Source organism: Mytilus edulis, chromosome 3 (assembly GCF_963676685.1).
Source record: "Mytilus edulis chromosome 3, xbMytEdul2.2, whole genome shotgun sequence".
In the NCBI taxonomy this organism is placed as follows: Eukaryota; Metazoa; Mollusca; class Bivalvia; order Mytilida; family Mytilidae; genus Mytilus; species Mytilus edulis.
Window position 1 is genome coordinate 28,706,337 of NC_092346.1, and position 14,984 is coordinate 28,721,320.

At 31.2% G+C, this 14,984-nt stretch overlaps 1 protein-coding gene across 2 annotated transcripts in view; it reads left to right on the forward strand.

Annotated features, from left to right (window-relative positions):
- Positions 1-14,984, forward strand: part of LOC139516177 (steroid hormone receptor ERR2-like) — a 52,859-nt gene that overhangs the window by 4,119 nt on the left and 33,756 nt on the right. Inside the window, exons 1-2 of one of the 2 annotated variants that reach the window (XM_071306085.1) lie at positions 4,690-6,568; positions 6,776-8,256. In XM_071306085.1, coding sequence (XP_071162186.1) covers positions 7,770-8,256 — 487 coding nt within the window. In that variant the 5' untranslated portion in view covers positions 4,690-6,568; positions 6,776-7,769. Of the gene's footprint in view, positions 1-4,689; positions 6,569-6,775; positions 8,257-14,984 lie in introns of those variants that run through there. The other variant, XM_071306084.1, reaches the window with a different exon arrangement.

The following is a 14,984-nucleotide window of genomic DNA, read 5'->3' on the forward strand; positions in this document are numbered from 1 at the left end:
TGAGGTTATAAAACATATGATTTTAAAAAGATCAAAACATTCCAATATTGCCATATATATGATCACGATATGAGATCAAGGTATAAGTGATTATATTCTGACCTAAAATACCATAAGAAATGCATTATGTATAAAAACTAATATCGTTATTTAATTTGGATTTTTATTTTTTCTTCAGAATAAGCTGCAGAAATCTCATTACAACTAAACAATTTAATTATCAAATAAGGCATTTAATCATCTGAAATAAGAAGATTGGCATCGAATTGTGAACTTATATTGTACAAAAATAAACATGTTTATGCAAAGATTTTTTAAAAGCTGTGTGTGTATAGTATCAGTGACTAAAGTTTTTTTTAGGAAAGCGGTAAGCTGTAATCTTAATGTTAAAGAAATGTTCCCTTACATAATCAAAATTTATTTAATTGTTCACAAGTTTAACACAGAAGGTCTTACTTTGGCCAGCAGTTTCCTGAAGGATATGATAAATTAAATTTTAATTGATTAAGCCTAATTTTTTTTAAATGGTTCCTATTGGATTTTTTAAAAAATTTTCACACTAATTGGAAAGTCCTTCAGCTGGCCTCATACATTATACCAAACATGTACTGCCTGGCCTACATTGTAAATTTTTAACTCTGAGTAATTACATTTTTGTATTTAACCTTTGAAATTAGTTATAAATATAAAGTTTACTAATTATGATCCTAATTACAAGGCTGAACACTGAATATATATACATTCAGGTGTTAAAAGTCTTGATTTCAAATAAATCTAGCGTCAGGCCGTTTTGCAATTAGTAATAGTCCCAATTAGGCAATACCAATTGCACATGCATTCATATGATATTGAAATCTCTTAGAACTTTGAAACCTTTCGAATATCAAGTGAAACTAGATTAACATCAATGTAAACTTTTTTCTGGTCCTGCAGTTATTCACTTGATCTTCAGTAACATAACTTTCTTCATATGGCTGACTAATAATTTTTTTTGCATTCCAACTTCTCGACTCCAGAAAATCAGAACACAACTTTTACAAAACGGTTATTTAATTCGTGCAGCGCCAGTCTGACTTATATAGTCTTGAAGACTTTCAGAACTTTACATTCACGTAATAGTTCCAACCTATTAATGAAGATATATTCTGCTATTACACTCTAGCAATAACATACACCTTAGGTCTATTCAAAGGATTGGTTGTCATTTAGTCAAAGATATTGATTCCCCATCAAAAATTAGGAACTGCTCAACATTGGAGAGGCATTTATGATTAAATACCATGACTACGTTGTTAAAAAATAAAAGTTAGGAACTGCTCAACATTTGAGAGGCATTAAATACTATGACTACACTGTTAACATAATTGAAAAAAGGGAGGGGAAATAATCTTTGATCTTTTTGTCAGAAAAAGCATCATTTCCTTTGTGACCCTATGTACCATATATGAGAAATGTTGTTCTGCAGGAAATTCACTTTAAGCTGGATTTGTGAAAAGTTGTCCTTTGTGTCTTGTTACGTCATACCTAGGTAATTGAACTAGGCGAAGAATTTGTGTCTGACAAGACAATGAAACATGGCTTCCTGTGTAATGAATAGATGTTTGTTGTTAATTAAAGTATAGAAAGTGACAAAAGTATAATTTAACAATGTTGACATGGAAAAGTTTTTTTGTAAACTTGTAGAAATGGAGACGTCAAAACAAGTTTCGTCTCTGATAAACATGTACTTTTAAGTTTTGTTACATAACAGATCTATATATCCTATTATCTACACATGTATATTGAAATTTATATAAACAATACAAACATGGAGATATTATGAATGAATTTGAAGAAACACATGAACATCTGGTATCAACATCCTATTCTAAATTGACAAAAGAACAGATAAATACATATTTTCTCTATTTGGTGGCCTCTCCTGGCAATCAGAAACGATCCGATAAAATTTTGAGGTCATAAGAGAAAATATCAAATACAACATTGCAAAAGTGAATCTTGTATGACGTCAATAGTTCAAGTGTTGCAAAATGTAAGGTTAAGTATTACTGATTTCAAAGTATTGATCAACAATATGAAACGTCATATAAACATGTGGCAGTGTTAAAACTTTAACATCCCTCCTTGGTTTTTCTTCTTTGGAAATAAAGTGGCAGTGTTAAAACTTTAACATCCCTCCTTGGTTTTTCTTCTTTGGAAATAAAGTGACCAGCATAAGCTTGTTTTGCCGGCCAAAACTCCAACCTACTTTACTAGTTCAGTCTTTTATATGATGAACCTTGTAGCGGTAGACCTAATGCTAGTTTCATGGAAAGTTTTTATAGTTTCTATCAGCCTGTTGTAAAGTTCCTACATAGGTCTATTTGTACTTTTAGACTTTTCCGGGTTGACATGTGGCTATAAAAGCATAATGAGTGAGTCAAAGCCATTGGGACTAAATAATCTACTCAGTACACTGTACTTATGTGATACATGGTAGCTATTACCTTATGTAAGTGACTTATATGTCCTAAAATCATTGAAAAGATTTCCTAAGAAGCTTAAAATTTGTAATCATGTTTAATCATGCCTTGATAATTTTTTCAGTAGGGATTACTGTTAATACCATATACTACCATGGTTAGTAGACTACTACTCAAGTTTACACAAATAATCTGAGTTCAATGTTCATTTGACTTATACACATGAATTATAGTTTTGGAATTTAGAAGGTTCTCATATTGTAAAGTTGAATTAAATAAAAAAGGATTAAGAGTTTATTTTCCACTTGACTGGTATTGTTACCAGACTGCAGTGTTATATTTAAAAAGTGCTTTGATCAGTAAGTTTTAAGAGTACAAAAGGACTGTAGAAATATTTGCTATAAAGGTATGACTTCAGTAGATCAAAGTTGCTTTAATATCACTTATAGAATTTTTGTAAATGCTGTAATTTGTATTAATGCCTTTCTCCCCAATTTTTTAATTCAAAAAAAGGGAGTACATCACCATTGTTTGACTATATTGATTTGCACACATTTTTTCTGATTTTCACTTATAAAGCTAGGTACTTTTTCATATAATGTGGAATGATAATTATTCGTGGGATACCATTTTCATGGATTTTCTGGGACCAGGTGAACCACCAATTAAATGGTTCAATGTCTTGCAAATTTTCTATAGACATGAATACTTAAGCAAGACCATTAAATCAAATATATATGAAAATGCAAGTTTTCCTAAATCCATGAAAATCAGTATCCACGAAAATAAATGAATCCACAGTATTATTACCAACAGTGGCGGATCCAGAACTTTTCTTAAAAGAGGGGGGGGGGGGGGGGGGGGGGGGGGGGGGATGGCGCTGACTGACCTAAGGGGGGCCACTCCAGTCATACTTCAATGATTCCCTATATAATCAACCAAATTTTTCCAACAAAAGGAGGGGCCAGGCCCCCCCCCCCCCCCTTTCCCCCTGGATCCGCCTATGACTAAGATGTCATTAGGAAATCCTAGAAATCTTTAAATCATGCTCAATTACCGGTATTATATATTCATGTACATGGTTCCCAATGGAAATGACTGTAAATCTGGTTTTAATGATTACGTAATGATTTCTTCAAGGAATTTTAATTCTCTAAAATTGATTTCAATATCTCTTACATAATGTTATTAAATAAATTTATATCTATTTAAAGATCACTAAAGCTGAACATTTATTTTGATTAAGAATTGAAGATTTTTTTTTAAATGTATATTTGTTTGAACTGTTAAAAACAAAATTTATTACATGTTTCCGGATAAGGAAGTTCGCAGAAATATTGTTTTTATCTGAAAATTTTAAAAGCCCAACATGACCAAGCTTGAGAATCTTGTGCTTTATCTCCTATCGATTAAACTTATTTAAAAATCAGTAGGACTTAAGATCCAAAGTACAAAATAGAATAAGAGTCCTTATTGGTCCCTTAGATATGATGATAGCATACAGCTTTTCTCGTTGCTGTTCACCAAAATAATAAGTAAAGACTGACAGCTAGAGCTTGTTGCTGTTTTTTCATCTGTTCTTATGATCACTTCTTTTTAAGTCTATATAGTTTCCCATTTGCAAACAAAATTGCGGTTGATTAATTTTGTAGAGTTTTTTTACTGATAGCTTTTTCATTAAGATGGTTTTTGTCAATTTACCTTTTTTAAGTAACTTATTTAATATATTCTCTTGGAATCAAATCTAAAGTATTAGAAAAACACTTCATGACAAACTTCAATGTGTTTTTTCGTTGTTCTTGGAATAAGTACACACAGATTGATTGTCTGTCGCCTCTTTTCACTCAGTTGTTGACTGCCAAGGTCTGTTTCCTTTTTCTCATATATGACATTTAAGTGTGAAAATACTGACAGCATCAGAAGCAAATTATAAGTTTCAGGTCAATAGTTGAACACAGCAGTATACATTGCTGTCAATCTATGGAACTATTTCAGGACATTTCTTTTTTTGTGCTGAGCTGACAGAACTTCTATCACGGAATAAAATTGTTTTGTTGTCTTTTCCTAGCGATGTTTTTTAATCTATAGTTAAAATGAAGCTTTCAATCGATTAACTATCCAATAAAGATAGTGTTATTTATTGTCTAATCAATTTTTTAGGAAGAAAGATGCAGAGTAGCAATTACCTGAGTAAATGTCAACATTCTTGTAAAGCAATTATCATCTGCAACTACTGCAGAACTGTACCCAAAATCTTGCCTCCAACTCCTGCTTTTATAATTGGTTTATTCGTAATGAAGGGTGGAGATTATATAAACAAATGTTATTTTTATTTTAGTCCTTGAACTTAGGACTAGAGATTTCTAGTTTTGTTATAAGTTCATGACCCTGTCGGGAGGTCACTCAGGTGAATGTACCCTTGAAATAAACATTCAGGAATTTCTCTCCAGTTTTTGGCCTAATGGGGATACTTTCTAGAGTTTGAGCTGATTAAAGTCCATAATTAAGCTATGGGAAAGACCTTTTTGTTGATTATTTTCCCTAGTATACACAGGCTTTAGATATCTGTAAAAAAATAATTAGTAAAGTGACCTGATTAACATTGTTGTCACCTGAAGCAAATTTTGATTATACATTTGTATATAAAAATGAAAAAGATGTGGTATGAATGCCATTGAGACAACTGAACTCCCACCCAGAGACCAAATAACATAGAAGTTATTAACCGTAGATCGCCATACAGCCCCGAACAGGTCTTTCCAAAGTAATTTTTGTCTCAATTTGCAATTCCATGAAAATCAGTGTACAGAAAATGGTTTGTGCTGTTACTAACTAAATCTTTTAATTAAGGTCCTTTTGTTCCTTTATTCACTAATCGTAATAACTTGGTAATTAGTAGGATTTTATTATGACTATTAATGTCATATTTCATTTCTGCTTGTCAAATACATAAAGTTGTAAGATATGATAAATCTAAAATGTCAAGTTTGGTCCATCAAGGTGTCTAGAATTGGACATTAGGTAGAAAAACTTATCTCGGCTTAGTTGGTGGGGGATTTATTGGAACATTTTGTGAATTTTATATTTTTTTACTGGCATTCAATTGTGAAAAAGGATTTTAAGACTTTTTAAGGTAATTTCTTACTAGTAATTAATTATATATTAAATTACCGTTATGTGGTATGAAAATAAGGAAATGTGGTATGATTGTCAATGCGACAGCTATCCACCAAAAATCAAATGAAGTGGATGTAAGCAATTATAGGCAACAGTTTAGCCTTCAACAATGAGAAAAAAACCATACAGTATAGTCAATTATTAAAGACCTGGACATAAAAAGCATGCAGTGTATACATTTTTGGTACTATGTTAAATTATGAAATTCTGCTTTATATTTGAATCTCTTGTCTGTTATTTAGTTAAAACAATAAGGTGCACGTGTGGTTTTTAATTTGATTTTGTTGCTTAAAAGGTTTAATTTAGGGGACTCGAGAAATGAAGCACCAATCCATGGTAAGAATTTCTTTCATTAAAACTAGATATAACCCACTGTGTTCTTCATCTAAAAGTCACATTCAGACCTATGCTGGGGATTTATAGGACTAATAATAAGATGACAATATCATGGAGTTCATGACTGATATTATGATATATATTGTTCACCCCAATCTATGTGACCTATATCTAAGACCCATATAACCGTGTTATCTAAACAGTACTTGATATGATTCTTCAAGATGCAAAACATGTCAAGTAACTGACAAGAAAAGTAGTCTCTTAAAGTTATGATATAATAAAGATTTTTTTTAAATTTCATTCTGTCCTGTCACTTTTTATGGTAGTTCTTGCTTCATTTATCAACGTAAAACCTGAAATTAAAAACACTTGGTGAAGTGGATGTGTAGTTAAGTAAGTACCATCTGAAAATAGGCTACAAGGGAGTCTGGATTTTAAGGATTTGTCTACTGGTGTCTATTCATCAGTATTATTTTTAACTTGACTATATTATTTCACGTTCTTCTTGCTGAACATGCATGAAACATTTGCCACTGGACATTTAGCAAACCACAATCAATCTTTTATTTCACATCCAAGGCATACAAACAGTATTAGCAAATTATACATACATGTATATTAGAAAACTCCAGTAATGATCTGTTTTATTTAACACTAACTATTTTTTAAGAGAAAAACTGTAGATTAAAAGTTAAAAAAAAATGGATTCTTATTAAAATCAAATATTTTGATTTACTATTTCTTTTAGTTTTTCTGATAAAATTAAACCAACAAATACTGGGTGCATTTTATATCAGACACTATTGACTTAAAAAAATGAACTTAGGTACAGGGGTTTTCCATAGCTTAAGGACATTTTATGGTCTAGATTATGGCAGAAATAGCAATAGTAAATTAATATGAGTTTTTATTTGTGTTATTGTAAAATAAAAGATAAACAGATTTGTATTTTGAATGCTTATGTCTTGCAGCACACACATCTTGAAATCAGTTTTTCTGACTCGATTGTAAAATTTCTAACTCATAAAGTGTCTTTTAATAGATGTCATTTTATTGATATTTACGAAGGCCGATTCAACGTAAAGAAGCTGAAATGTTTGGCTTATTGGAGAAAAAGAGGATTATTTTGCTTATAAATCAAAAAGATTAAATTTTCTTTCTATAAAATTTCCATTAGCTGATGCATATATTTCATTTAGCTGACAAAATTTACATGTAGAGAAATCTTTAGGCAGTTTCAACTCGGTGACTTGTATAACAAGTATAGCAAGACAAGAAGAAGTTGTGAATAATATGCAATTTGAATGTTTAATTGCATATATCTGTCTATACCTGTCTGTGTAGGTATATTGTATTATGATATACTTATAATACGACAGGTAAATCTACTGATTACAACACAGATATACTTATAACATAAGCCATACAAATTATTGGGAATGTAAAAGAGGCATTCAACTTACTATATGAACTGTAGTATTTATATTGAATGTTGATTATAGAATTGGCCATCACAGTTTCTGCTTGGCAAATGTTCATTTTGTCGGAGGAAGGTGATGTAAATATCAGTCGGTATTTCACCTAGCTTGTGGACTCACTCAACCAATACGGATATATCTGTAATTTTAATTACTATTAATTGATATCGTTGTTCGCTGTAAGAACTAGTTGGGAGTTATATATGCTATTGATTTTACTTTACTGATTTTGCTGAAATGGACTGTTTGTAGGTTCAGCACTGAAGGATATATAACAGCTTACAGAATTAAAGTATAAAGTTAAACGATACGAATGGAGCTTGATTTTACTGTGAAATGTGAACCGGGAAGCCCAATCAGTTTTGGAAAATGCTCACAACTATCTCTGGAGGAGAGTTTTGGACGAGACGTATTCGCCGAATTCAATACAGATGGATATGGATCTGATGGGTCGTATAACGGAAACAGCGGTAACACCAGCGGTGATGTCTCCCCAACAGGAGATTCCTCACCGAGTGCTGATACCTCTGGCAATGTATCGCCCTGCAGTACAGATAATGGTCGAATGGATTTTGAAAGTGCCAAACTTGACTTAGAAAATGGAAAAGTTGACTTTGAATCGTTACGATACGATTTTGATAATAACAAAGTAGACTATATCAGTTTTGTATCGGACGATGTAGAAAATGTAGATGGGCCAAAGAGACTTTGTCTAGTATGTGGGGATATTGCATCTGGTTACCATTATGGTGTTTCATCATGTGAAGCTTGTAAAGCATTCTTCAAACGAACCATTCAAGGTAAGTTTACATATATCAGCTAAACTTTTATATCATTGATTCATCCAGTAACTGTGTAGATGAAGATCAGCAATAAAAGCACTTTATCTTTGATTATTTGGTTGCTGCTAAAATTTTAAGTACATCCGCCTCATATTCTTTCTTCAACAATTTGAAATGTTGATTTCATTTTGAAAACAAGAACTTAAATTTTAGTCATATTGTTTTAAAAAAGCTTTTGATTAGAAATAATTTCTTTTGCTTCTTTCAAAGCAAATTAGAAAAAAAATCATAAATTTTTCTTCCATTTAAAATGTATTAATTTCAAAGGAATTCTGCAACCTAAGATAATTTTTTTGCTTTTTTCTGTTATTCAAATACAATTCTCATATGGTAAATATACATGTACCATTTTCTGATTCAACAAATATATGGTTTTAAATTACTCCCTCACAATGGGATATTCTCTTTCACTTCTATGTGTCAGTTAAAAAATTGGTTTTCAGAAGTCGGACGATAGAACCACATATTGACCTGTCATAAGACATTGTAATTGTATAGTATCTCGCCATTGATTATATAGATCCACAAAAAAATACTTGCTTAGGATGATAACCAACATCCTTAAGAGAAGGAACAGTCAGAGTAGTCATTGTCACACATGCATCTCCAAGCTTTATACAGCCTTCAATGTGCTTATTTACAGGATTTTTAGGTCAAGTGTGAAGTTTGATATTTGTTTCAGCTTTTACATTTACATGTAGTATGTGTAACCACATGGAAGTACTACATGATAGTTGAAGAAAAAATAGGTACATTAGTACTGTTAACATATCAGTTATAAAGTACTTTGTTGTGAGATATAAACACTCTGACAGTACTGGGTTATTCATATAATCTATCATCTACTATCAGGCAAGTGCACATTTTTTTTTTGCTGGTTTTTTTCGGTTCTTACAAGTCTTGCATTTTGTAAGCGTTTCCATCCATTTGGAAATGATTGATTGCTCTAGAAAACTGACAGACTATGACGAAGGCGATGGATTGTCACCTATATATCTACGTATGACAATACCAATTTCATTCAGGATTTATGTGTAGGCCGATTCATTATAAGAGTAAATCTAGAAGTTTTTAAGGCAGTCACGCTCTTCAGAGATGTTGTTATCATTAGGGTCCTTATGTTTAGGCTTGCTACTAGTATCTGTCACATTGTCTACACATTATGTGTAAAAAAATTGAAAACTAAGTTGGGAAAGTGTCTCCCACTTTTAATAATTAAGCATTTATTTGGGATACTTCATTTAAAGACTACATTCTTTTACGTATATATATTTTAAGATTGTGAAAACATACAAAATGACCTACTTTTAGAAAAAACATATGTAAGCTTTATAACATTAAGTTTAAAACGTTGTCATTAAGTGTTATTAAAATTCATTACTCTGAACTGCAAGGATAATATGTATCCTGTTTTTCTATTTAAATTGCGTGTTGTCCCATCCTATATGATATTATTATTTCGTAGTAAGATGAAAAGTTGTTACAAAAATTGCTTTTTTTTAAATTAAATTTTTTCCATTGAATTCTTAAATTGCAAAAAAATCAAATTTATAGCTAGATCATCATGATAGTAAATTTAAATTTACAAAAAATCACGCTTTAATGATAAACCCATCTTGTAGTCGGAAGTAAGTGATTTGAAAGTACTTTAAACAGACCATACATTACATGTAACTAGCAATTGACTTTTACAATAAACAAAAAAGAAATGCCTTGGTGCAGTTTACTAGTACATGTTGAGGACAGGTTCAATGATACTTATAGATTATCGGTGATCATCTCAACGAGATTGCTTTTCTCGCTTGAGCCGGGACGGCGAAAGCGAGAAAGGCAATCGAGTTGAGAAGAACAATGATAATCTTTTTATCGGTGTTTTACCTATGACGACGTTGTCAATTTCGTGTCAATTTCATGTCAATTTCGATAGCAACGCCACGGGTATGCTTAGTTTCTAGCGATAATTTTCCATCTCAAGCGAGTAGAATGATATGAAAATTATCACAAAAAAAGATCAAAGGAAAAAAGCACAAAATAGCGATAAAGTGTATTACGTAATATAATGAGTATCTAAAATATAATAGGATATATTAGATGAAAGATGAACAGGAAATTACGAAATGTTTGGTCACTGGACAATTTCTAGTTTAGTCCTATTTTATCTAGTTGCTCCAGTTATTGCAAAATGTATCTCTCTGATGTAACGCATATGTTTCTATGAACATTTCAAAATATAAAGTATCCCAATGTATAATTTTATATGTGATGTGAGGCTTGCATATCACCAGTTAGTTTGTGATATTTGCATTTTTAAAGCTTCTTGGCTGTTTACTTAAGTAATTGGCAATCGATGCATATTAAAATCTCACCAAGCGCTTCATTTTATATAAAGATTACTGTACAATGATGAAAGTGTAGAGAGCTTTGAAACAATCAATTGGCAACTTTAATGTTTTAAAAGTATGGCTGTTTTCATTGCACAGGACTTTGATTGAGAGTCTGCTTAATTTTAATGTTACATAATTAACAGTCCTGCCAAATGTTTTATCAATAAGACTGTACTTGATGTCATAGATCTTGGAAGACCAAAGATTTAGGATTGAATGGGGAAATTTGTCATCTAACCAGACACTCCATCATTATCGATTAGGAACTCATCGCGGAAATACTATATCCTCGACAAACCGGTACTCATAGGAGAAATGAATGATAAAGATTGATATTTCTTGTATGATTTTCTTACGATTATTATCTAAGACTTTTTCTTCAATTCTAGATGACATACATTCATGTTTTCTACGGCCGTCATTACGTCATTACGAAAGCAGTTCTAACACTGTATTGTCATGCAGTGCCTTTCAGATCAATATAGTCTTAATTGATAGATAGTATAGTTTGTATGTTTATTAGATGGGAAGATGGGTAGATCTGCTATAAGAATCTGACTGTCACAGTTCTGACCTTGTCCTGAAACTAGACTAAAATCACATCAAAACTTTATCAATTATAAAACACATTATGTCAGCAATAAAAAAGATGGTTATTATGATGGGGGATAAGTGATTTCTGTCTAGGCGGACATCATTATCCTGTAGGGGATATCTTCTCTTGTCTAATTTGTGTTTTATGGATATTTATGGTTTATAACTTCTGGATGGTTGAAAAGCTTTGCTACTTCTTCTGCTTTGTGGCTTTAATGCCGTTTCTAGAACCAGCCAACAAAGATGGAGAAGGTCATGCTCGACATTGCTTGTATTTTAATGATTTTCTTAAATAAACAAATAATTATGGGTAATTGTGGTTTTAACATTTATTGTATAAAGGGTAAATTTCACTCCCGAATAAGCACAAAACCCCTGTTTGATAACAGTTAATGTAATGTCATTTTTCTCCATTTTTTTACAAAGTTTGTTGACATTTAAGGCATAAAATATTTGTGATATATCTTGTCCACTATTGTAGTAGTTTTGTGTAATAACAAGAAAAACCGTAGAAGCTCTCAGATGCTTGATGTATAAAACATGACAGATCTGTTCAGAATACAAATATAATGTAACAAAAAAAGGGTAAAGAATGGTGTCATTTCATTTGAAGGCAATGCCTTACTTAAAATCGTAACAATAGATCAAAGATCACAAAGCATTGGCCCGTATGACGTAGTCTTTATTTGCCATAAAAGGTAACATACGTAATTTTTGCTGTAATTGCATATGAATTATCGATATTCATCATAATGTATTTTATTTTTTTTAGTTATAATCAATTGTCCACATGTATGAACACACACATTGTGTATTGTAATATCTACGTATTGTATATATTGGTTAACCATTGGAAGACGTTGATACTTATGTTTGAACACAAGATATTACATCAGCAGTGACGAGATTTAATTAAAGAACCCAGTCATTGAAATTCAAGTCCGAAGATCTTGTATATATGTCCTTGACTTTTTATGTTCCATTTCAAAATTCCCATTCTTTATTTAGACATATATTACATCATAAGTGTCAAGAGTTTTTTTTTTCTCACTTTTGATTGAAGGCCTATATTCCCCAAACCAACAGTAACTAACTCAGTGTAAGGGTCCTTGAACTTACACTTGAATCTAAGTATTTGTCATCATGTTCGAAAAACCAGGAAATTAAACAAGCTTCTTATTAAATATACAACAAACGCCAAATAACAGATTTGAACAGGAATTTAATGAAGTAAAATTGGAAATTTCGTAATCTTTAAATCAATGAAACTGTCCTTAAATTGGTCTACAGTTTATTCAAGTATTGTTTTCAATACTTTAAAAATTGATTAATAAAATAAAATTCTATATTAGATCAGAATTTCTATACTTTTCAGTGATAAATAATAATGATCAGACATTAAATCGTAACCACTGTAATTTGAGTTTGCATGTAAAAAGATATATAGACGATCTTTTTTGCGAGAAATCAATGGGGATATCTATTTATATCAACTGTACAGCAGGAATGCCAGAAAACACATGTTGTAGAGGCTGATGTATGACGTCTGTTCTGTGATGTGACGTTGGTTCAGTTACATCATTAGAAAAATTCTCATTGATCCCTCATTCTCATTTCTATATTTGAGGCACTAAATCTGAGTATAATTCTCTGACAATTATAGTCATTTTAAAGAAGAAGATAAGAGTGCACCCACACTGTCTTTCCTGTTCAGTCATGTGCATGTACATGTAGCAGGATATAATGATCTGCACTTTTTCAACTTTTATTGATCAGGAAATGAAATTTTATTTTTCTCTTGTGAAATTGATTATGTAAATTTATATTAGATTCTGTTGAAATTGATATACCCCAGTGCTGATCAAACCATTATTAATAATGAATAGGGTTGGTCCTGATATACCCCAGTGCTGATCAAACTATTATTAATAATGAATAGGGTTGGTCCTGATATACCCCAGTGCTGTTCAAACTATTATTAATTATGAATAGGGTTGGTTCTATGAAGTTTATCCTAGTGAAGGGTGTTTACATCCTTAAATATGTTAATCTTAAGGTGAGGAAAAGATTCCATAAAAATCAATGGGGTCCAAACCCCAGATCCTCTTCTCTACTTGAGGACTCTTTGGAAAATCCAGACAGCAAATAGTGGATCATAAATATTCTATAGAGTGCTGAAAGTAGTAAAATATTATTAACTCTAAAAGGCCATTATAACTAATAATTGAAGTTATTAGTGGTGAGTGGTTTGTTTGCATGTTAAAAATATTAAAACACCCTGTATCGACAGTAAAACGGATTCTATCTGTTAAGGGCCCGTATATAGATGACAGGAACACATGGTATCTAGTGTGCACAAACGGATTAATCAAGAATGAATTTATTTCTGCCAATAAGAATTGATTACCTTGCAACATGACAGATGATTCAACATGTCTAATTAATAAAACATAATAATTATTAAATTGTAATTAATTTGTAAAAGATTATAGTACATTTTCATGCTGCCCTGATCAGGTTAAAGATGATTGGCATAACATGTCTGTCTTTGTGTCGTGAGGTAACGTTAAGTAGAATATTATATCACCCATGGTCATTGAATCTTCATAGATCTATTGTATTGGTAATCAAAAAGAATGTCAGGGGTTTAATAATCCATTTCTAGTTCTCACACAATAATATAACAGGTTTATTTGTAATGTTATGTTTTCTACTTGTAATTTTGAGCCCAAATGTAAATAAAAAACCGAACTGACAATAGAAACTGTCTATATAAGGTTATGTTTGTTTGGTAAAGTTTTGAATAACCTTCTATATTCGATTAAGGAATGTTCTATAATCATGATAATACAATGTATTGAGAAAATAAATATAATTGTATATGGGATGATTTTACGTCATATACTATCAGTCGGTTTAAATTTAGGGTCGTTTTATCCTAAAATTTCAACGGTTAAAGGGGGAAGATTATCTGGGTGTTAAGGATCAAAGGAATTGATGAGAATAACAATGCTTTTAAAATACTGAGCTTCTGTGTTTCAAGTAGAAAGTCCCCTTTTTCATTTTTAACTCGTAGATTTACAAAGTTTTTGCAAAAGCTATATTTTACATGGAGTTCTTTCCATTTAAAAGGGAAAAAAGTTTAGTCCTAAAATAAAGTTGAATCTCTGACTATACATGTATATCTTGCCAATAAAACATACCTACCAACCTGAATTTAAAGATTTATTGTATCCCCCTTCATCAAGCTACCTTGACATATGATAAACCCCTCAGACTTATTCATTGTACTTTGGTCCAAAAATATCCCAATATCATGTATACCACCAATAGTGAAGGTATTCATTGATATAGATATTATATAAACTTGACTTTCTAGGGTTGACCCACTAACTTCTATACAACTACTATCATTGATTACATATAGATTATCAATATACCTCAGTACATTGGCAAACAGATTTGTAAATGACTATAGTTTACTAGGTACATGTATTACTTTATCAACTCTGAAATTTCTCACATTATTGTGTCTCACTTTGAAAAATTTGAGTAAATACATTGAACTTATATCAACCCAGCGTTATTTGCATTTGATAAAATATTCTATGGAAAAAAACGTTTTGAGAATAGACCTGTTTCATTTTGCTTTGGTACGGTTTAGAATTGATTTAAGGTAGAAATACTATGGTTCTTTAAATATCCTCT